Source organism: Anabrus simplex, chromosome 3, assembly GCF_040414725.1.
Source record: "Anabrus simplex isolate iqAnaSimp1 chromosome 3, ASM4041472v1, whole genome shotgun sequence".
Classification (NCBI taxonomy): domain Eukaryota; kingdom Metazoa; phylum Arthropoda; class Insecta; order Orthoptera; family Tettigoniidae; genus Anabrus; species Anabrus simplex.
The window spans coordinates 434,931,525-434,955,985 of NC_090267.1; the positions used below are offsets into that span (position 1 = coordinate 434,931,525).

General features: G+C 38.0%; 1 protein-coding gene across 1 annotated transcript in view; it reads right to left on the bottom strand.

The window, feature by feature from the left end:
- The window catches only part of LOC136866475 (ATP-dependent DNA helicase Q5), a 273,167-nt gene that overhangs the window by 61,206 nt on the left and 187,500 nt on the right, over positions 1-24,461 (bottom strand). The window contains exons 7-9 of the mRNA XM_067143466.2: positions 16,326-16,437; positions 13,615-13,854; positions 8,638-8,835 (exon numbers count right to left, since the gene is read on the bottom strand). Of these exons, the coding sequence (XP_066999567.2) occupies positions 8,638-8,835; positions 13,615-13,854; positions 16,326-16,437 (550 nt within the window). The remainder of the gene's footprint in view (positions 1-8,637; positions 8,836-13,614; positions 13,855-16,325; positions 16,438-24,461) is intronic.

The following is a 24,461-nucleotide window of genomic DNA, read 5'->3' on the forward strand; positions in this document are numbered from 1 at the left end:
GAGAAGAAACAGAGATATGGTGATAACATTTGTAGATTTCAAGAAAGCTTATGATTGCATCCATAGAGAATCTCTGTTTAAAATTTTAAGACACCTTGGACTACACCCCAAATTAATAAACATGATAAAATTGACTCTCACCAATACCAAGTCAAAAGTGAAGTTTAGGGGTGAAACATCAGAGACATTTGAAATTAAAACTGGACTACGGCAGGGAGATGGGCTCTCACCACTATTATTTAACTGTGCTCTAGAAATGGTAATGAGGGAATGGTTTAGAAAATGTCCCCCCAAAATAAAGATTGGCCGAAAAATCAAAACAAATTGCCTGGGTTTTGCTGACGATTTAGCATTACTAGCAGTGGACATAAAAGAAGCAAAAACCCAGATATCAGAACTTCAAAACATTGCAAATAAAATTGGCCTCAAAATATCATTTGAAAAAACAGAAATTATGCCCCAAAAACCAACACAGCTAAAAGAAGTCACCATAAATGGTAATAAAATCAAAATAGTAACTCAGTTTAAATATCTTGGAGAAGTAATAACACATAACTTAAATGAAAAAATCTCAATCCAAGTAAGAACAAATAGATTAGCTAAAGCACAAAAATTAACATGGGATATATACAAAAAGAAATGTCTATCAATAAATACAAAAATAAAACACTACAACACAGTTATAAAACCGGAAGCTACATATGCAGCAGAAACACTCTTTTACCTGAATAAACAATCAAAGACTGACAGACTTCAGAAAATTGAAAGGAGGATTGGAAGAACCTGTATCAACAAAAAATATCAGAAAGATGGACAGTGGCGGTTAATACCTAACAAAGTCGTGTACAAAGAGCTAGAACCCATTACAGATACTATGCGTAAGAGGAGACTGGGATTCTTTGGACATATCATGAGGATGCAGGACTCGAGACTTCTGAAACAACTAGTACAACACAATCTCGTCTCAAAAAATACCACAACAGGATGTAAATGGATCAGAGAAGTAAGAGAGGATCTGAAGGAAATAGGCCTTACAACAGAAGACACCAAAAATAAGATAAAATTGAATACAAAACTCAAGAATACAAACCTCCGCTTTACCCTTACACAAAACAAACCAACAACACGCACATTTTCAACTGAGGAAAGGGCACGAAGATCGGAGCGTCTGAAGAAGTACTGGGAGGACCGCAAAGCCCGAACAATCCCTTCAAAGAGACCTGAACAACGGACTGACTAAAGTGATCCTATGTGGTCATAAAAGAAGAAGAAGAAGAAGAAGAAGAAGAAAAAGGGCCTCTCAATAGCAACCAAATTGAAACACTACAAAACAGTCATCCAGCCACAAATTACATATGCATGTGAAACATTATTCAAAACAACAAACACAGTTGCAATAGATAGAGGACTCAAGTTAGAAAGTAGAATAGTGCGAACCTGTTTAAATAAAAATTATCAAGTAAACGGAGTCTGGAGACTAGCTTCCAATGAAACAGTTTATAAAGAAATAGAACCTGTGACTAGCACAATGAAAAAGAAACTAATATCATTCTTACGGCACCTAATACGTAGAATTAGTAGAAAAATTATAGAAGAGTAAGAGTAAATATAGTATTAGATGGATCACAGAACTTAAAGAAGACATGAGAGAGTTACATATTACAATAGAAGATTTAAAATACAAAACAAATACACTCAAGATATTGAAAGATAAACACACTAGACAACAGACAAAAATCAACAAGAAGAGAATAGGAAGAGTGATTCCAGAAGCAGAAAGAAAATAATGTTCAGAAAGGATGAAACAGTATTGGGATGATAAAAAGAAGAAAAATCTCCATAAATCTGACTAAAGTAGTCCTTAAAATAAATAAATATAGACACACACATCACACACACCACTTGCGCTAATTAGTCTACAAAATGTTCAATGTTAGCACACACACAGACTTGAAGTCTCTTTTGCCGCTCATCTATCGCAGAACAGACAGCATCAATTGGAAAATCCAGCACTACCACTAAGGAACGCTTCAAACTTCCAAGTATAGGGTGTCTTTTCTTGCAAAACATTTCCTCTCACACTGATCACAGTTTGAAGTCCAGAAAGTTGAAACTGGGGCAACCAGAAGCCACTCAATGGTGTAGATCAAGTATGGTACATTGGCTTATAACAGCTGTTGAATCATTCCTACCTTATGAAGTGACATAGAATCTTGCTAGAAGGTCCAGGGCACATTTTTAACATGGTATGACTTATGCCCTCCACGAGAGGATCCAGAACAGTTTCCACATATACTCTGGCACTTATTTTTAAGCATTTTTCACAAAAAAGAAGCTTGGTGGGACACTCATAGCTATCCCTCCAACAAAGCATGACTGAGGAGGGGTGGCAACTTGTCTGGATCTTAGAAACACTCTCGCAAGCCTTCTTACAAACTTGCTGCATATACCGTATTTACTTGCATATTAGACCCCTTTTTTCCCCACTTTTACAGCCAAAAATAGTAAAGGGAGGACCAATATGCGATAACCTCAAAATTTTGTGGAGCGAACACACGACTTCTAGGCTATAAAGAGCTACAAATTGTACGTGTAAACATTCTATACTATTATTTAACAAACTTAGAATGTGTTTAAGTTATACTGGCTATTTTCGTTGGAAGGCAGTATTTCTAAACAAAAGACAATAAACGGTGAACACGACTTTTAGGCCTACAGTACATATAAAAGTCTGTTTTAGTTACTCATATCACGTCTTTCGTTACATCTCATTAATTCCTCTGGTGAGGTTGACGTCAGGAAGGGCATACGGTTGTAAAAACTCGCTAGGAAGATTCGTCTCACTTCATACTCGACCCCGTAGAAAAAAGGGATAAGGGTATCACGTTATCATATAATTAAATATTGATGCAAAAGAACTTAATGGCCAGTCATTTGTCTCTTTCAGTTAAGCAGTAGGGCTACCATACAGTAAACCTGATCACTGCTTTCATTTGAATTATCGCCTTGCGCCGCCAACTTCCCTGCCCTGCTACCGGCGTGTCGGCAATTCAAGTGACGTCATCTTCACTGCCATTTCGCCAGTCGCGTCAGCTGTGCTTCATTCTCTTTGAGCCATGTACTGCAATCAAGAGCATACGAGGTCCCGTCTTTCTGAATCTTTTAAAAATAATTTTGTTCCCGTCTATAGAGTCTAAACAGTGTGAATCTATTCCCAAATGGTTTCTGGAGATGGTCTCTGATATTCCCAGTTGGTGTATATGTAGCAGAAGCCACTCCTTCCGAATAAAGCCGCACTGTAGAAGGCATGCCAAACCATCAGCTGATAACTAGCGTATGTTACGAGTTGTACTTCTGAATGTAATACATAGTAAATGGAAACATTATTTTGATAACTGCGGTTGTTGAAACACAGACCCTTATTTTTAAGTACATTTCATGCTTGTTCTCTACATTTATGCCATCCGGATTTACGTAAACAGCTGTCCATGAGATAAGATTATTTAGGTTAGGTATATTATCGCCCTGACAGTGCCAAAAGTTCCTTGACAGAAAGAATAAAAATAAATAACAGGAAAATATACCACATTTATGGATATCTACAGGTGTTATAATACCAATATAAATGGTCCGTTATTGGACATTATAAATTTTCCAGCTAACTCATTCCTGGTTGCCAGCGTTTCGCCCCCGTGTGCTAGGCTAGGCTCATCAGTTGGTACTTAGCACACCTACCAAGACGCATGGTTAGTGCATACCGTGGAGGCCACTGCGTAGGCTAATTGTAGCCACTGGCAGTGCCATGCACTATGACAGACTTTGTCTCATTACCAAAGATTGATGCCTGCTTGGCCATCAGATGATATAGATGTTGATTCCCATAGGGAACCTGAAACATTTGTTCCGAATGAGTAAATTTATAATACCAATATAAATGGTCCGTTATTGGACATTATAAATTTTCCAGCTAACTCATTCCTGGTTGCCAGCGTTTTGTAAAACGGCTTTCAACTCAACCGACACACCTCACAACTCTGCACTGACTGACTGTTGACAGGAATGTCAACATCTGATATCTTCCACACAGGATTGACATCACTTTTTGGTCCAAGTGGCACAAACTTTTTTGGATACCTGGTTCATATATCACTGCACATATTTTAGTTAATAAATTACTGCAGACTATTTTCAGTCAAAAATTATCAGCAATTAAGTAGAATGCAGAAGGCAGGAAACCAATGTATTAAAGAACCTTGAGATATCCACAGTATAGTTCACATGGCTTCAACTTCCAATATAAAATTCAATTCTTGAGTAATCCCTTCAATCAGACCTTGGGGGGAGAGGGGAGTTTGAACACAGATGCAACGGAACAGAAGAAACGTTGTCAATGAATATAGGTACCTGGAATATCCGGACAGTGTACCAGGCAGAGAATGCAAAGGATGGCTGTAGAAATTCTGGGCATCTGTGAAATGAAATGGGCAGGACAAGGTCAGTGCATATCTGGTGGTTATACATGTTATTATTCATGCTGTGACAATGGCAGGCACGTACTTGGCGTGGGGGTGGTAGTTATCAACAGGATTGCCAGAAAAATATATACAGTAACTTTGTACCACTTAGTCAACAAATGATTCTATTGGAGATTGAAGCAGTGGCTGTTAATTTATCCTTGATACATATGTGCTCCCAGAGCAACAAGTGATGAGCTAGAAACTGAGCATTTTTATGATCTAGATAAACTAATGACAAAGTTCAGTAAAGGTAAAATGGTAATAATTATGCAAAGACTGACCATGGAAGATATGAAGATATAGTTGGTTCTTATCGACTGGGTATGAGGAATGACCGAGGTGATCAGCTGATAGAGTTTTGTGACGATCATCAACTAGTAGTGCCGGGCTGAGTGGCTCTGGTGGTTAAGGCGCTGGCTTTCTGACTCAGTACGGTGGCATTTGACAGTGCTCAAATACGTCAGCCCTGTGATAGTAGATTTACTGGCACGTAACAGAACTTCCATAGGACAAAATTCTGGCACCTCAGCGACTCAAAAAAATGTAAGAGTACCGTATTTCACGGCATAATCGTCGCCACCGCGTAATCGTCGCATCCTTTATTTTCAATACAAAAATCGGACTTTTAACCTTTAATTACATAATCGTCGCACGTCCAAATTTTGTTCACTAATCTGGTTAAAAGGTAAATGGAACTGCAACGTAAGTTGCACATGAATGCGCAGTTTAAATATGTGTATGGTTTACGGGCAATTTGGCAACACAGTCACGTTTGCGACATGTTGCACAACGTATAAATAAATAATACCGGTATATGTACGACGCATGGCTTACCGGTAGACTATCGGCAGTTTGACAACGTGGTCGCGAGACAGTGTACTATTTATTCACCACCTACATATTATGCTTACCGGTAGGCTATCGGCAGTTTGACAACGTGGTCGCGAGACAGTGTACTATTTATTCACCACCTACATATTATGAGTTCCCATTTGAAATACGTAAGGCTGTAAGTTATCGCTTATCGGCAACGTCGCCAGGAAATACTGGCTAGGTAGGTTGAATGGACCTCGAACCAGCCCTCAGATACAGGTAAAATTCCCTGACCCGGCCGTGAATTGAACCCGAGGCCTTCGTGTAAGAGGCAAGCACGCTACCCCTACACCATGGGGCCGGCTCCTGTGTTATTGCGCACGAAGTGAAATCCAAGACGATAACGCAGATTTCCACGGAATTATTCAGCCGAATTATTTACGATGTCTCAGTTGTCATCGCTAGACTCTTATCTTACCTACTACTACGTCATACGTGTCCGGGCATGGGATGAAAACTTTTATCCAAGCAGTCAAGATAATTATTAGCCAATGCTATTAAAGTTTTATTTTATAAACTCGACAGTCTTGTAATGTAAAATCATCAATAACTGGGAAGAAATATTAACCTAATTACCGTATGTTTAAAAGAAATTGAAAAAAATTAATGTTTGTTACTGACGTCTCGGAATACAGTCAACTATACAGTAGATCTACACCGCGCTAGCTAGAGCTCCGGTTTGCAAGCTTTGCGCAAGCGCAGTAGTGTGTCGCAACCAATGAGCTAAACTGATAAATTGTTGCATGCTTCCTTGCTGCCTAACAGTATTGGCTGCTCTGGAATGGACAGATCACAGATGCATTTATTTGTTTCAGATTTACGTGCTTACTGTAGACATGTGTGCGTGAGAATTCAAGTTTTTAATTTGTGTTTTGGGTGTTTGCAGAAATAATTTGTTTTAATAGTGAACAATTACGGAAAGTCATTTATATCGCAAAACATTAACGTGTGAAGCATTTATAAGCGATTATGGGTAAATATAGAAACTATTCTGCGGGCTTCAAGCTAAGCGTAATTGCCTTCGCTGAACAGCACGGGAACAGAGCTGCAGAAAGAAAATTTTCTGTGAGTGAAAAGTTGGTGCGTGACTGGCGGAAAGTAAAAAACAAGCTAAAAAGCACAAACCCTTCTAGACGCGCGTTTAGAGGTCCTAAAACAGGGAAGTTTCCTATAATTGACGAAGAAGTGTTTAGGTACGTCAGTGAAATACGTAACAATGGTTGCAGTGTATCATATGAAATGTTACAAATTAAGGGACAGGAGGTAGCGCGCAAACACAACATACCGGTAACTCAGTTTAAGGCGACTCGTGGGTGGATTAAGGGGTTCATGCGACGACACAATCTGTCAGTGCGAAGGAGAACAACACTAAGCCAAAAGTTGCCTGCTGATTACACGGACAAGATTGTAAATTTTCACCGATTTGTCATACGTTTGCGCAAGGAAACTTCGTACTTGCTTTCTCAAATCGGTAATGCCGATCAGACTCCAATCTTTTTTGATATGCCTCGCAACAGCACTATTGCGCTAAAAGGATCACGGAGTGTATTAATGAAAACCAGCGGTAGTGAGAAGTTGCGATGCACGGCAATGCTAGCCATTACAGCTGACGGGAGAAAGTTGCCGCCTTACATCATTTTCAAGAGGAAAACGATGCCTAAGAATATACAGTTTCCCCGTGGAATTCATGTACGAGTGCAACCAAAGGGTTGGATGGACGTAGAACTCATGCTGGACTGGGTTAAAACTGTGTGGAATAGAAGACCTGGTGCACTACTAAAACAACCAGCTCTGCTTGTTTTAGATAGTTTCCGAGGTCATCTCGTGAACGAAGTGAAGCAAATTCTCACTACAAATAAGACACGACAGATAGTCATTCCTGGTGGCCTAACATCTGCTTTGCAGCCACTAGACGCATGTGTTAATAAACCCTTTAAAGACCACTTACGTCGATTTTACAACGAGTGGATGATGAGCGGCGATCAGCAATTGACGTCCGCCGGAAATATCAGGCGTCCACCCTTGGACTTGTTATGCTCGTGGGTGAAGAAGAGTTGGGATCTTATACCACCTGAACTAGTCTCCAAGAGCTTCAAAAGGACTGGGATTTCGAATGCACTAGACGGTTCCGAAGATGACGCAGTGTGGCAGGGAGACGAAGAATCTGATACTGGTATTAACAGAGGCGAGGACGGCGCATCAGATAGCGAAACCTGCGATAGCGACACCTAAGATTTGGAATAAATTGCGTACCGGTAAGTCCGCATTTCACAACAAAGCGATAATTTTTTGCAAGTGTAATATTTTAACTTTAATACTCAAATTAATGACAAATTAACTTAATACGTTCATTTTTATTTTCAGGTTGGAAAATCGTTCACCGAATTGTTACGAAAAATTATGAATTTTGTTTTAGACTATTTTAATTATTTTGATGTATAAACGCGAGTATTACGTGCATCTTAAATTTGTATCAAATACAATTTAGTTATAAATACATTTTTTGAGTAATACAAATACTGGTATTAAATATTCATCGTATAATGGTCGCACCCTACAATTTTTTTCGAAAATTTTGGTATAAAAAGTGCGACGATTATGCCGTGAAATACGGTAGTTAGAGGGATGTAAAAATAATAATAATAATAATAATAATAATAATAATAATAATAATAATAATAATAATAATAATAATAATAATAATAATAATAACGTAATACTGTAAGGAACGAAATAAAAGATTTTGCAAGAGTTTCCTCTTGATGCAAGTGTAATAGACTAGTATAACTTGGAAGCGATTCTCTAACCCATGGGTAAATAATGGAAATATCAAGCTCGATGATTATTATTATTATGATGACTTGTAAGGTGTGGCTATGAAGTTGTTTACATCTACTAGTATTAGTAATTATTATTATTTACGCAGTTATGTACAGACTTTATTTGGGATAAATTGTTTTGCAAAACTTCACATGCCCTGATGAAGGCCAATGCAATTTGGCTGAAAGCTTGGCTTTATTATTAATAAATATATATATATATATATAGTGGCTTTAATCCAGTTCATTTATTTCTTTATGTTAATGGAACAACATTTTCAGGGTTACCGATGGTAGGGTTCAAATCCACCACCTCCTCAAAGATTAGTAACTCAAATTGCACAGCCAACTCATTCAGTGTTCAATGTTTGTCGTTGGAACAGAGACCAATAAAAGATCCCAGCATGTCTTATCTACTGTATTATTACCTCTTCCGTCCTATTCTGCCACCACCATACAGATCCTCTCCATCCCCAGTAAGGGTGAATGTAGCAGGTTTTGTGGTTTGTTTGTAGAATTCTTCAAGTGCCTTCTCAACAGCAGAAGGATTCTTACAAACATCACATCTTTTGTTGCAGTCTGGAGGCTTATCACCAAAATAGTTCGAAAACACACCATGGCGGCACCTGCACAGATAACAAAACTTAGTCATTTGTGCATTATAATATACTTTCATACAATCCAAGGAGAGAAAATCATAACTTTTGAGATTTACCGATGATGGTATTTTATCTGGGTCTGCAGAAGATCCAGAGAAATTGCTAATCGGTATGGACACAGTCGTGGAGAAGGAGTACCAGATGAAAAACAGGAAGAATACAATATGAAAATAAATAAATCCAATATGAAAGTTATGGAATACAGTTGAACAAAGTCAGGTGGTGCAGGAAATATTAGATTAGGAAATAAAGTTTTAAAAGTAATAGATGAATATTGTTACTTGAGTAACAGAACAGCTAACAATGGCAGCAGTATGGAGGATATAAAATGTCTTTCTCAAGAAAATAACTTTGTTCACTTAAAACATTGATGTACAAATCAGAGAGATGTTTTTGAAGACTTCTGTATGGAATGTGTTATTGTATGGAAGTGAAATGTGGACACTAACTAGCTCCAAAAGAAACAGAATATAAACTTTTAAAATGTGGTGTTACAGAAGAATGCTGAAGGTGACATGAGTAGATAAGATCAAGAATGGAGAGATACTGAACTAAGTTGGTGAGAAGAGATCAATTTGGCAAAAATTGACCACAAAAAGAGATAGAATGATAGAACATTGAGACACCAGAACTTGTTCAGTTAGTTTTTGAGCGAAGGGGTAGAACAAGGCATGAGTATGCCGAACAGATTAAGAATAAGACGTAGTAGTTACAGAAAAGGATCAAAGGAACTCAGAGAGGGATACCATCTATTTTGGTCAGGTGGAGATCAAGCAAAAAATGGAGTTGATGTTGTTATGGATCATCAAATGAAAGATCATGTAGTAGAAGTAAAATATGTTTCTGATTGGATTCTTCACATAATGCTGAAATTGGATTCTTCCCAGAACATCAACATCATTCAGTGCTATGCACCACAGACTGGTTGTGAAGATGAAGAAAAAGAACATTTTAAAGAAGACATAGAGGAAAGAATAAGAGGAGATGGAACAATTATCATAGGGGATATGAATGCTCAAGTAGGAACTGTGAGAGATGGATATGAAAGTATTCTAGGAGCACATGGATGGGGTCCACGAAACCCAGAAGGAACTAGACTACTTGACCTCTGCCTGAGGAACAACCTTATAATAGGGAACTCATGGTATCAAAAACAAAAAAGCCATAAGGTCACAAGATATGGATGGGATGGAAAAAGTGAATTTCTTATAGATTACTTTTTGATCGAGAAACAACTACAAAATAGACTCTTAGATGTAAAAGTGATTCCTAGTGTCTCCCTGGAAAGTGATCATAGACTCCTCATTGGATACTTAAAGTTTAACAAGTTAAAAGAAGTAAGAACCACACAGGTAAAGAAACTCAAGACCTGGAAGCTGAAGGACAATGATAGAATAATAGAGTTCCAAGAAAACATCAAAACAGTGATACCAAAGACAGATGAAAGAACAGTTGAGTAGGAATGGAAGGATCTGAAAGAAAATCTAGTAATGATAACTGAGAAGGTTTGTGGACGAACCAGTGGCACAAGAAGATGGAAGGAAACTCCATGGTGGAATGACAGAACAAGAACTGCTGTCCTGAACCAGAACAACATGTTCAGAAAATATTTCAAGAACCGGACTGATCATAATAAGGAACTATACAAGGTTGCTAAAAAACAAGCAAACAAAGTTGTTACAGAAGAACGAGAGAAGTGGTTGAACAAGTGGAGTGATGAATTGAAAGAGAATGTTAATGGTAATAAGAAAATGTTATATGGGATGATGAAAAATAGAAAAAGAGATAAAGAACACTCCAAATACCTAAGAGATGATAATGAAAATTTGATCACTGAAGATGAGAAGATCAAAGAGACTTGGAGGACTTACTTTGATGAATTACTAAATGTGAATTGCATGCAGCCTACACAAAAAGACAGTACAGGTACTACCTCCTGCAAGTCTGCCTCTGACAACAGGTTAGAATTAACATGGAATGATGTAGAATATGCCTGGAAATACATCAAAACTGGAAAATCAGCAGGGGCTGATGAAATTAATGGAGAAATGATCAAGGCAATGGACATTTCTGGAAAACATTGGATCTACAGACTCTTTCGTAAGATCTGGAAAGAAGGGGACATACCAGTCGATTGGAAAACAGGTATCATAATACCAATCTTCAAGAAAGGAGACAGAAAGAAATGTTCCAACTATAGAGGCATCACTTTAACATCTCAAGTTGGTAAACTTTATGAAAGAATTATAGAGCGTAAAATCAGATCCCTTATTGAAGAGAACCTCTTCGAAGAACAGTATGGATTCAGGAAGGGGAGATCAACAACTGACTTAATCTTTATAGTCCGTCAGTTAATGGAAAAATACTATGAACACAACTGAGATTTGTGGTTAGCCTTTCTGGATATCAAGAAAGCATTTGATGCAGTGAATAGAGAGAAGGTGTGGGAAGCACTGAAGAAAATAGGAATACAGGATGACATGATACACCAGATCAAGAATTTGTATGAAGATACCCAAAGGAAAATCAAAACACCTGTAGGAATGACTGAAACCTTTGATATAAAATCTGGGTTAAGACAGGGTGGTGTTCTGTCCCCTCTTCTTTTCATCACTGTGATGAACGAGATTCAGAGAAAAGTTCACCAAACCATTGGAGGTAAGAAAATGAAAGTTATATTGTTCGCGGATGATATATGCTTGTGGGGAGACTCTAAAGAAGATCTTCAAGGACAAATAAACTCCTGGGCAGAATCTGCTAAAGAATATGGACTCATCTTTAGCCAAGAGAAAAGTGAGGTTATGGTCATGAAGAGATACGGGCAACCAATGGGACACATTGAAACGGAGGGGAAACAGCTATAGATGAACCATCAATTCAAATATCTTGGAAGTGTTATCTCTGATACTAGTTCTATAGATAAGGAAATTTCCCACAGAATTCAGGAAGGTAGCAACTTTTACAAAATAGTTAGACATAATATGGAACAAGAAAATACCAACAAAATGTAAGGGAGTCATATATGAAACTTATTACGTACCAATCCTGACCTATGGTTGCGAAACATGGACCATGAGAAACAAAGATGTTAGTAGAATCCCGGCAGCAGAAATGAAATTTGTCCGTAGCATGATCGGCAAAACACGGAGGACAGAGTCCGTAATGAGGAAATCCGCAAGCAGGCTCAAGTTGTAAGACTGCAGGACAAAATAACAGTGCAGCGACTGAGATGGTATGGACATATGCGACGCATGGGTGATAACAGATTACCAAAAAAAATGTACGATCTAAAACTCGAAGACAAAAGACCAAGAGGGCGACCAAGACTCAGGTACAAGGACATGGTGAAGATTGACATTCAACAGAGAGGACATACTTTGGAAAGCATTGAAGAAGGAGAGAAGTTCAGGGACCGCAACTGGTGGAGAGGCCTCGTTTGCCGACCCATCACTTAAGATGGAACGACGTGGGATATGTATGTATGTATGTATGTATGTATGTATGTATGTATGTATGTATGTATGTATGCATGTATGTAGTTACAGGAAAATGAAAAGGTTAGCACAGGATAAGCTGGCATGGAGAGCTGTTTCAAACTAGTCTAAGGACTGATGACGATGACGACAACAACAACATACCTGACCAATACAGACTTCTACAGAGATTATTTCCTAGAGCTGTTCGATAACAGCCAATGGAACCTCACAAGTGATTGGCCTATGAAACACAAACACAAGCATTTGTATATTTCTATGCTCAAGAAAGAGAGAGAAATGAAAGGTCCAGAATATAAAATATGAATCTATACTAATATCATAAAGGGAGAAAGTTTGTGAGTTTATATGTGGAGGGTAATCTTGAGAATGGTTCAACTGATTTCACAAGTTGTTTGACTATTAACAAAGCCTTTTTTTTCTTCTAGATTATTGCAGGCTATGTATACCTTAGCAGGAATTTATTAAACATCGTAGAGCAAGTTGAAAAAGTGGTGCGTCCAGGACCCCTAAAAGTGGGTACCCTGCCTGAGCTAGACTTCTTTAAAAAACTGGAGACCACCAAGTCTACTTAAAATTCAATTTTCTACATTTTTTTTTTTTAACTCTAATGCATTTTCTTCCAAACTCCAGCAGTTTTCCAGGGGGAAAAAACCTTTCTCAGTTTTGGCACAGGTCTTGTGCATTAAAAATCAAAATAACTGGTAAACTGTTAGTCATATTTAAAAAAGGAACATGCTTGCAGGATTTAGAATTGAGGTTCCTACAAAAATGTTCTTATGCATTTTCTTTTTAGCTGTACGTGTTTGTCAGATAATTACACTTTTATTTGTTAAAGGAGCATTTTCAGCATATGGAGGGTTCTCATGAAGAGCGCTGTACCACTGGGTAGACGAGGGTGAACATTGTTCATAACCATTTGTTCATGCTTTTTTTACTCTGAGATAAATTTTGTTTAGGTTGAAAGATGGGGGGAAGATAATGAATGAAAATGAGGAGCAAATAAAAGGAAACACAAATCTGGGACCCTTAGAAGAGAGTGCATTACCTAATCTGCTAGAAGAACACATAATAAAAGAGGTTGATCAGTTCACTACCGTCACCAACGGTGTTAGATTCTAATTCCGACTTCAATGCAAGCGGAGCCATGGACTGCTAGTATTCCATACCTATTTCAAAGCATTTTAGGAGTAAAACCCATTTTAAATTTGTTTCATAGATGCCAACAAACCACTAGAAATGAATTTCTTACCTGACTTGCTCACAATACTCCACCATTCTCTCAAAGCTCTTGTATGCATTAGTAGCCTTCTCCTTTTTAGTTTGACTCTTCCTCGAGTTGATGTCCTTTTTCAACAAAAACTCTATTGCATTTCGATCTTCTCTAGAATAATAAATTCTGCACCAAGAAGGTTTACCATCTCTACCAGCTCGTCCTGATTCTTGATAGTAGCCTGCAAGATTCTGAGGCATGTTCCAGTGGGCTACAAACCTGTACATGGAAATAGTCTGATGTTACATCACATTATTAATATTATTCAAGAACATATGAGGGGTTCAGTACTATAGTGGACCTAGTCCGTAAATTCCACTGAAGTGGTATTGGAAATATAAAGAGCACTGATAAACAATTAACTGTTAAAATGGCGCTGTGGCCAGTTTGGCGAATGTAATAGTTTAGTGTGGTACATGACTATGATGCCGTCAGACCTTGTAGTGATCATGTGAGCAACAGGTGAGCACAGGATGAGTAAGACACAAGATCTCGGTGCGTTTAATCACAGCCAGGTTATTGGTGCCACATGTAGGCAATGGGCTTTCCATGGGGCACCATGTCAAGAATGTACCATGAATATGTAGTATCGGGAAAAACCACTAACACCAGGGTTGACTGCTATGCAGTACAACGTGTTGATGACAGGGGTCACCATCAACTAACTTGGATGGTAAGAGTGGATAGACAGATTACAATGCAACAGTTTACTCATGAATTCGCTACCGAGGATAACAATGAAATGTAAGCAGCTATACAATCCAGGACCACCTCCCCGTTATGAGGTACAGAAGCCACCGTCCCACTTGGGTATCAATGTTCACCGCATGTCACAAGGCACAAAGAATGACACTGGCAAGGAACATCACTGCTGAACTCTCAAAGCACAGAGAAAAATCGCTTGGACAAATGAGCAGTGGTTCTAATTTGTACATGCTGATGGCAGGCTACGAGTGCATCATCAAACAGTTGAGGCAATGGATTGCTCTTGTCAGCAGGGTACAGTTCAGGCCAGAGGTGGTTTAATCATCACATGGGGACTGTTCATGCGGGATGAAATGGTTTTCCTGGTTCAACTGACAACGCCTTTACAAAGCAAAAATTAAATGTATCCTCCTAATTCAATACAAAACATAAATCCATAAAATTTAACAATTCAAAAACAAGACAAAATCACTGTGTTGAAAATTCAGACTGACAGTCTGTCTTTGCAGAAGTCTTGCCCTAATTTAGCAACCTTTATTTTGAGATTGCAATAAGGTTAGCTTTCTTACCTGCCTGGATGGCATTTCCATTACAAGACATTACAAGATATTAGAATCGTTCCGTATTGACAGTTTTCACTTTACAAAGGAAAAATTAAATGTATCTTCCTTATTCAATACAAAGTCTCTCACAGACAAACGATACAGGAATCTGCTGTCAGATCATGTCCACCCATTTGTTCACCTCCAGCACACTGCAGGAGATCTAGACGTATGGTAAGATAATGTACCACCGAGTCCTCCCGAAATGTGGCTGATTGTTTTGAATAATACTGCATGGACACAAGGATGCTTTTCTGTAATGAGCACCTCTAGGATGGCGTCAAGGGAGATGTGTTCTGTTGACCCTACCCCAAACAATCTCTGTGCATTATGGGAGGCTGTGCAGGTGGTCGTGGACCAGTAGGACTTCCTACGCTTCCAGTATCTTGCGGAGTCCCTGTCACGTCACACTGCCATCATCAACAGGGTGAAATTGGGGAGCTACACGCAAGTCGCCAGGTATCACTGTATACTAACAAGATATTTACCTAATAACAAGAGATTTACTCAAACATGTGTGTTCTAATACCCAGGAACTTGGATACAGGTCCAATGGCCATTGTGATGGGCAGTTTGCAATCTTAAATAATTTGTGTGCTCCATCTTTTGTCAGAGGTGAAGATTATCATGTGAATGTATGTGTTTCTGTGTACAGTGTGATGATTGTATGTCATGTGTTGTGTATGATGATGAGGTAAAACCAAACCCCCTTGGTGCAACAGCCCTTGAAGTGCCATGGCCTACCAAGTGACTGCTGCACAGCCGAAAGGCCTGCAAATTATGAGGTGAAGTGGGGTCAGGACGACAAATCCTTCGGCCGTTAGTCTTGGCTCTCAGGACCAGGGGTGATGAGGTAGGGAGAGGGTGAAATTCAGGGTCAATACATAGCCTACTCGTGTTGAGTAACACCAAAGGATCTCCTCAAGACTTAATGTTCTTATTTGATGGACGAATCACCATCAACAGTGTCATGATCCCACATCATATGAGCTCTGCAAAGAGGTTTGCATTTCAACTTAGGTTTTTGACATGCGATCCAATGATTAAGTATTGTTTACCACCAGCTCTCCAACCCTACTAGCCAACATTCTTGGGACTCCAAACAGCCAAACACAGTGACAGACATCAAGACATGATGCCTTAATGATCATGGCCATCAGGTAGGCTTTAGAATTCAAACATCCAAATCTGGATCAAAGAGATATAGAAAAAAAAATGTTGTGGTCCTTAAAATAGTTGACATATTTTCCATGCAAAAATCTGTTTGCTTGCTGAGTGAAGTACATCTGTTGAAGTCATCAGAGATCTTCTATACATGAATACCTTATCAGGAGGCATTATTGGGCAGGATAGTACAAAATTATTTGAGAGAACTGTACTTACCTTACAGAAGCTTTATCCACTCCCATTCCAAAGCTAACGGTGGCACTAATCACTTGATATTTGCCGTCCATCCAGTCTTCCTGTATCCTCACCCTCTCTGAGTCCCTCAAACCTGAACATAACAGTATGCCATTACAAAATAAATAAACTGCATATACAAAAGTAATTAAATATATTTTCCTGTAAAACTCCCATACACAGCATTGGAATACTGAATGGCTGTCAGTTATTCAGGATTATTTCCAGCATCCAGACATATGTGATTATATGTATGGAAAGAGACACACTAGTCGGAGATCATAAAAATAAAAAATAAAAATGGAGGGTTTAAACAATGATTTGTTTCTTGTTTATAACCATGTTATCTTTAGAGTTCAAATTACCAACTACCTTATACAACAGCAATGCATTAAAATGTTAGGCAATACAGCAAACAAAAAAAGATCAAATCTTTACTGTTTAGTAATTTGTGGAGCATACTTGCATTAAAGATTAAAAAATTGCCACTAATGCAATTTCTTAGTGGTTTTTATTTATTATCCATGACTGAAACACTTCTTCTTCTTCATCCATTCCCTTTTCCAGATTCTCTCTGGGTAGGGTAGTGTACCAAAGCCCTCCACCTTACCCGATCTTTCCACCATTTCTCTTCTAGTACTTTATTGCTATTGACTCCTCTATTTGCAATACAGTTCACACCAGAGCTCCTTCACCTCATTCTAGGACGTCCCCTAGGCCTCTTTCCAGTCTCTGTATCTATGAATGTTCTCTTTGGTATTCTCTCTCCTGGCATTCTTATCATGTGTCCAAACAATTTTAGCTTTGCTATATCAATCTCTTCTTGAAGTTTACACTCCCACACTTCTCCTTATTTCCTCATTTCGTATTCTATCTCGTCTTGTCTTTCCCTGTATGCTCCATCAAGAACCTCATTTCAGCTACTTGTATGTTACTCTGGTTCCGCTTAGTCAACGTCCAGGCTGCTGAAGCATAGGTCAGTATAGGTTTATAATAGGACGAGTATAAAACCTTCTTGCACTTCATTGGCATATCTTTGTTCAATACAATGTCTCTCACACACTGGTAGAAACTTGTAGACTGCTGTATTCTTAAATAAATTTCTCCATCCAAACTTCCATCTTGTGATATCACGCTGCCCAAATATTTTTAAAAAATTCACTACTTCAAGAGGTTCATTTCCTATTTTTATCACTCTCCTGGATTTTCTGTTACCTCTCGTCATGATCAAAGTCTTGCTTTTTGTAGTAATAATCTTCATTTCAAAATTTCTTACCTCCTCATCCCATAAATCAACTTGTGTCTTCGCCTTCTCTTCATTATCTCCCCAAACTACAATGTCATCAGCTAAGAGTATAGACTTTACTTGCTCGCCCATCATCTTCTCCTTGATATTATGTAGAATTTATCCATGATGATAATGAAGAGTAAGGGAGACAATACACTTCCCTGTTTTAAGCCTGTCTCAACTCTCAACCATTCAGTTTGACCCACTTTGGTTCTAACACAGCTTTCGCAATTTTGATACAATGCTCTTACCACCTGCATTGTTTCATTCCCAATCTGTGCATCTGTCAATGTTTTCCATACCAAATTCCTTGGGACACTGTCATATGCCTTTTCAATATCTATAATTGTTACTACCATGTCCTTTCCATATTCCCAATACCTTTCCATCATTTGACGCAATGTAAATATTGGGTCAAATGTGGACCTGCCTCTTCTGAATCCATACTGGTGTTCTAGTAATTTTCCCTCTACTCTGTCTCTTATTCGTTTATCCAAGATTATTTCAAGGATCTTAGCTGTATGAGGTATCTGTGTCACTCCTCTGTAATTTTCACATTGCTTCCTCTCTCCTTTCGTCCACTCTGTTGGAACAATCTTTTCTCTCCATATCACTCTGAAAAGTCTATACAACCACTGTAGACTAACTGATCCTGCTGCTAGTATCATTTCTATGGTGACCTCATCAATTCCAGCTGTCTTGCCTCATTTAATTCCTTTAGTGGCCCACTCAATCTCTGCCATTGACAACTCGTTTTCCTTATCTTCCATCTGCACTGAATCTGGTTCTTTGATTTCTCCTTGTACAGAGGTATTTTGCACGTTTTAAAGCTGTTCAAAGTATTTTCCCCACCTCTGCAATATATCCTGCTTCTGTATCATCACTTCCTCCTGTTCATTTTTTAATTTCACCTCGGTTTTTCTTCATTTTAACCCACTGGAATAAGATCTTTTTGTTTCTGGTTGTATCTTTTTGCAGAGATTCAGTGAATTTTTGCCAGCATTTCTTTTCTCTTCTTGAAGCACCTGGGAGCACTCCTTCTTGCAGTGCCTGTATTCTGTTTTACATTCTGTTGTTCTGTTTCTCAGCCATTTTTTCCCAGCTTGCTTCTTCCTTTTAACTATATATTTTACCCTGTCATTCCACCAGCGCATTTCTTGATCTTTCTTCCTTCCTGATACTCTTTCACAGGTCTTTTCTGCAGCCTTGACCATGACCGTTTTAAATTATGCCCATTCTTCTTCAACCCTTCCGATGTCTTCCTTAGGTATACTTGTTTTAATGTGTGTCTGGAATTCTTCATATCTCCTTCTCCTGCAATTTCCACGCCCTTAACTTTCGCTGCCTAATCTCAGTCATCTTTTGTTTCTTTCCCATCTTTAACTTAGCTATCACAACTCTGTAATCTCCTTCTAAAGATTCACTTGGGATGGCTGTTACGTCTACCAACATTTTCCCGTTACCTTTCTCGACCAAAATGTAATCTATCAGAGTTTTGATTTTGTTATCCCAACTATATCTTATTATCTTCTGGCGGTTTTTCTTTCAAAACCATGTGTTACGAACGATCAGGTCATTTCTTCTACAAAAGTCTACCAAAATATCTCCAGCCTTGTTTCTTTTTCCATACCCAAATGGACCTATACTCTCTTCATCTCCTTTTCTTTCCTGACCTACTTGGGCATTCATGTCTCCTATGATCACAACCTGTTTGTCCTGTATATGGTCTTCCAGGTATTCAAGGTATTCCCCTAGATCTGTATCTGTATTTCCTGTTCGTGGAACATACCCTTGAATTATATCTGTAACACCAGTTTCAAGTCTCAATCTGACCTTGATTAACCTGTCATTTATGTTTTCCACCAATTCTAGGTATTCCGTTAGGTCTTTTCTAATTATGAGACCTACACCATTTTTGGCTTCTCTTATCCACTATAGTATAAGGTGTATCTTTTCTTTAGTTTCCTCTCACCTTTTTGTTTCCATTTGGTCTCACTGATTCCCAGCAATGCTATTACTTTGTCAAGCATAAAATCTACAATTTCTTCCACTTTCTCTGTTAGTGTCACTACACTGATGGTCGCTATCTTGATATATTTGGTTGCTGGTCGCCCATTTCTCACATTTCTCCCAGCATCACAAGAATTGCACATCGCTTGTCGGGAACGCCCTAGCATTTTGCACGTTGCATGTGGGCTTCCGAGGCTTCAGTACACTTGTCATAATATAGGCTTTATTACGATGGGTTCGCCACTCCCAAAGGCATTTTAGAGCTACTGGCAGCCAAAACTTGTAGGCCGCTCCTAACATGGAGAACAGACACCTTTTGTAGGCGTTCCTCTGGAGTATAGACGCTACAGCCGATATGGGGTTTCAGTGGCTTTTCCTCCACTGAGGGCCCATTTCCCTTCTATAAGGACTCCTTCGACCTTAGCCGTTGGTCTTTATAGTGAGTCAGGCTATATACCACTGCCCAACACTCAGCGTGGAGACACTGGCTGTATGGTTTACTCCATTACCATAGCATATTAACTGGCCAGACACTAAACACTAAAAAGTAATAATATATATATATATATATGTACACAATTAATACAGGTTTACACTATGTCCATCCAGTGATTAGCAGACATAATTGCCTTGTTCTTTGCAATGAATAAGTCATCCTCAGTGGATGGCCCACTCAAGTGGTCACAGATTAGCAGATGTACTGAATCCTGCCTCTTGCCACAATCACATTCTTTGTCACTAGTGTAACCTCATTTCTTCAGGTTTGCTCCAGTTCTCAGCCGGTTCAGAGTCTTCTACGTTCCGAACAGTAGGTGGTAATGCTGATTTCTCCTTTGCTGGCCATGGTCTTCTAGTATTACTTTCCTCCATAGCTCAATCTCACAAGCTTCTGTTGAAGACAGAACGAGCGCTGTTGTTGGGAGAAAGTTTTTTCTTGATTTCAACTTTGATCAAAGCGGATAAACTATACATCGGAAGCCTTAGGTCTTCCTCTTGTTTCTTCTTTTCAATTTCTACTGCTATTTGTCTTCTCATGTTTAGTGGTACTATGCGCTAAGACCTTACTGGCTGGTGTAGGTCGTAAGCAGCCCATAACTAATATGGCCTATGTCATGAAGTGGCATCTACTTGGCTAGTATGGGCAGAATTCCTTCAGACTGGAGCAGCATACTCAGCAGCAGAGAAACAAAGAGCAAGAGCACATGTCTACAGAACACTGACGAGGGGAAACTGCCAAGTGTAACCACCAGAAACCTCGCTCAGTGAAAGAGGGGTCGAAATAAGCAAACACGTTTCAGTTTATATGTAGACACTCAACCGTTTCTAAGAAAATGACGGTAAAGTTTCCAGCGTGCTTTATGTGCCATTTAGTATTGTACCATTTCACTGCCCGATTTGCGTCATGATCGGGAGTTACATCCCTAATACTTGCCATGCATCGCGATAAAAATGACGGAGGTTACATAATGAAAGAGTATATTCTAGAGAGAAAATGCAGATATAACCAGTCAAGTAGGCCATGAGTTGATATTGCGACGATCGGACCTTAGCAATCCAAATGGCCGTGATAAAAGAATCAGATTGTTGTCCCGAGTAAAAAAAAGACGACACTTTTAAAAAAAATCGTATTGATCATCGGAACGAAATTGTGAGCAAGAATTGGTATTCAAGAAAAGAAGAGGTTGAATTCAGAGAAGAAAACTGCTAATAGTATAATTACGGCGGTATATAAACCATAAAATACGAATTAAAAGCATCGGGCGTGAAAGAAGTTAAAGGAAAGAGGAAGATATCGCCCATAAGATTTGCCAATACGAACTCATAGCCGAAATCTTAAAGAAGATTTAGAGATCAGCAGCTTATTGTTTAAGCTAGCGACAAACAAGAAATACTTAAAGTATTGGGTTAAATATTGCATCTTGACGAATAACTTACTAGATAGCTAAAATATATATTAAAAATTATTTATTCCCTGTCTGGAGAATGCACCTAATGCTATCCTTCATTATGTTTCTACCGCACGTAATCGACGGAGATACGATGGCTGAGTAAACCAGAAGAATGGGATCACAATCCGGTGGGAGCCCTTGCCAGCCGTCATCACCCACACCCGAGGCCAGTCACCAGTAACCAACGATGACGTGAACCGCAACTCGAGTCGGGAGCCAAGGGAGATCCAGAATGAAGACCATCCCAGTCGAATAACGAAAGCAAGATAAGTCAAGTTCCTTATATTTAAATTTTCGTAGTTAAAATTACTTATATTTGGATGAACGATAGTAATATTTAATTTAATATGTGATTGCAGTATGGTTAATGTTTAATTCTTCAAGATAAAAGTTCTATGAGTAGGGTCATTAAAAAGGAATCCTTATAGCTTATTTAAGATATGGAGTTAGGTAGTCTTTGACGTTTCAAATCTATAATCAATGAGTAGGAGTGCTTGTTTATTTTATGTGAAGCTTTGGAAAACCGACATTATCAATGTGATTCTGAAGATTCATGCCTTTCATTGGGTAATTCAACTCCAGTGCAATGCAGAATGGTATTAGACCGTCTTCTAGATTAATAGAACTTAATTTGACGATAACTTGACACCAAAAGTAAGTAAGTAGAACCTGATATATTAACACTCGCGTTATTTTGCTGAGAATATGTGATTGCTTGTGTTACGGAATACCGTAAACCCATGATAGGTGATGAGATTATGTGAATGGATTATACGTATACTGCACTATAGTTAAAGCAACGAATGATTTTGTTAGGTGGAATCGTTGTTATGATCGATAATCTTAAGAGATTATAGGCTAAAATAATGGAGATAGGGAAGTGTATAAGTAATGAGGAATTGTTATTGACAGAATGCGTATTTGGTGAAATACGACTAGATTTGAGCAGTTGGTAATATTAAGCAACATAACGCTAATGTTACGTTATAGTTGATGTTTTCGTCATGTGAATTACGTAGCAGTATACGAAGTCGGGTTATGTGGCACATGCATATGATTGTAAGAGGTTAATGAACTTACAGGCTACTTATGGTATACGGTGTATACGGTCATCAAAAATTATATCCTAAAATAAGGCATTCGCGATTAAAAGTTAACATTTTTTTTTGAAGAATCTCACACAATAAGCTAAGCCTAAGTTGAATTTCTGTCAAACGCATGTTTGGAGGGAGGAAACGTCTTCATGACTGAAATGACTACTGCTTGTGGACAGGTAAATTTCCGATACCATTTTCTGTTTTAATTTCGCGGAAAGATGTTTGATTAGCTTGTTTGCACATGTATGTTACGATAGGCTACTCCTATTTATTTTCAGATGGTTTTAGGACCAAATTAGTTTACCTAGTATAAAGAATATTTTATTTTCGGTTTTATTTGAGTCGATATATAGCTGTATGGTAATTTTTGAACCATATTTATGGAACTTACTTATGTTGTTTTCGTTATTACACAATGAAGACTTGAGAAAACAAAGAAAGCAAAGATACATATGAATTTTGTAGGGATATTCAATGAAATTCAAATGATATTTTAATGATGACTAGTTGATATTTGAGTGGTATTTAGTTAATATTCTTGATATTTCGACATTATTTCGCCGATATTCCAAGGTACTTCAGTCATTTCAATGACTTTTCAATAATTTTTAAGAATATTTAAACATTATTTCGCCGATATTCCAAGGTGCTTCAGTCATTTCAATGACTTTTCAACAATATTTAAGGGATATTTAAACATTATTTCGCCGATATTCCAAGGTATTTCAGTCATTTCAATGACTTTTCAATAATTTTTGAGGAATATCTAAACATTATTTCGCCGATATTCCAAGGTGCTTCAGTCATTTCAATGACTTTTCAATAATTTTTAAGGAATATCTAAACATTATTTCGCCGATATTCCAAGGTACTTCAGTCATTTCAGTGACTTTTCAACAATTTTTAAGGAATATTTAAACATTATTTTGCCGATATTCCAAGGTGCTTCAGTCATTTCAATGACTTTTCAACAATATTTAAGGGATATTTAAACATTATTTCGCCGATATTCCAAGGTGCTTCAGTCATTTCAATGACTTTTCAACAATATTTAAGGAATATTTAGACATTATTTCGCCGATATTCCAAGGTACTTCAGTCATTTCAATGACTTTTCAATAATTTTTAAGCAATATTTAAACATTATTTCGCCGATATTCCAAGGTACTTCAGTCATTTCAAATGACTTTTCAACAATTTTTAAGGAATATCTAAACATTATTTCGCCGATATTCGAAGGTGCTTCAGTCATTTCAATGACTTTTCAACAATTTTTAAGGAATATCTAAACATTATTTCGCCGATATTCCAAGGTACTTCAGTCATTTCAGTGACTTGTCAATAATTTTTAAGGAATATCTAAACATTATTTCGCCGATATTCCAAGGTGCTTCAGTCACTTCAGTGACTTTTCAACAATTTTTAAGGAATATTTAAACATTATTTCGCCGATATTCCAAGGTGCTACAGTCATTTCAATGACTTTTCAACAATATTTAAGGGATATTTAAACATTATTTTGCCGATATTCCAAGGTGCTACAGTCACTTCAGTGACTTTTCAACAATTTTTAAGGAATATTTAAATATTATTTCACCGATATTCCAAGGTATTTCAACCATTCCAACGACATCTCGATAATGTTTAGGGGATATTTTGTAAGGTTTCAATAATATTTCGATGAATGACTAATATTTCAAAAATATTGAAACGAGATTGTAATGTTAATGTCGACGATTTTTTTATATGATAAGAAAATATTGAATTGTATTTC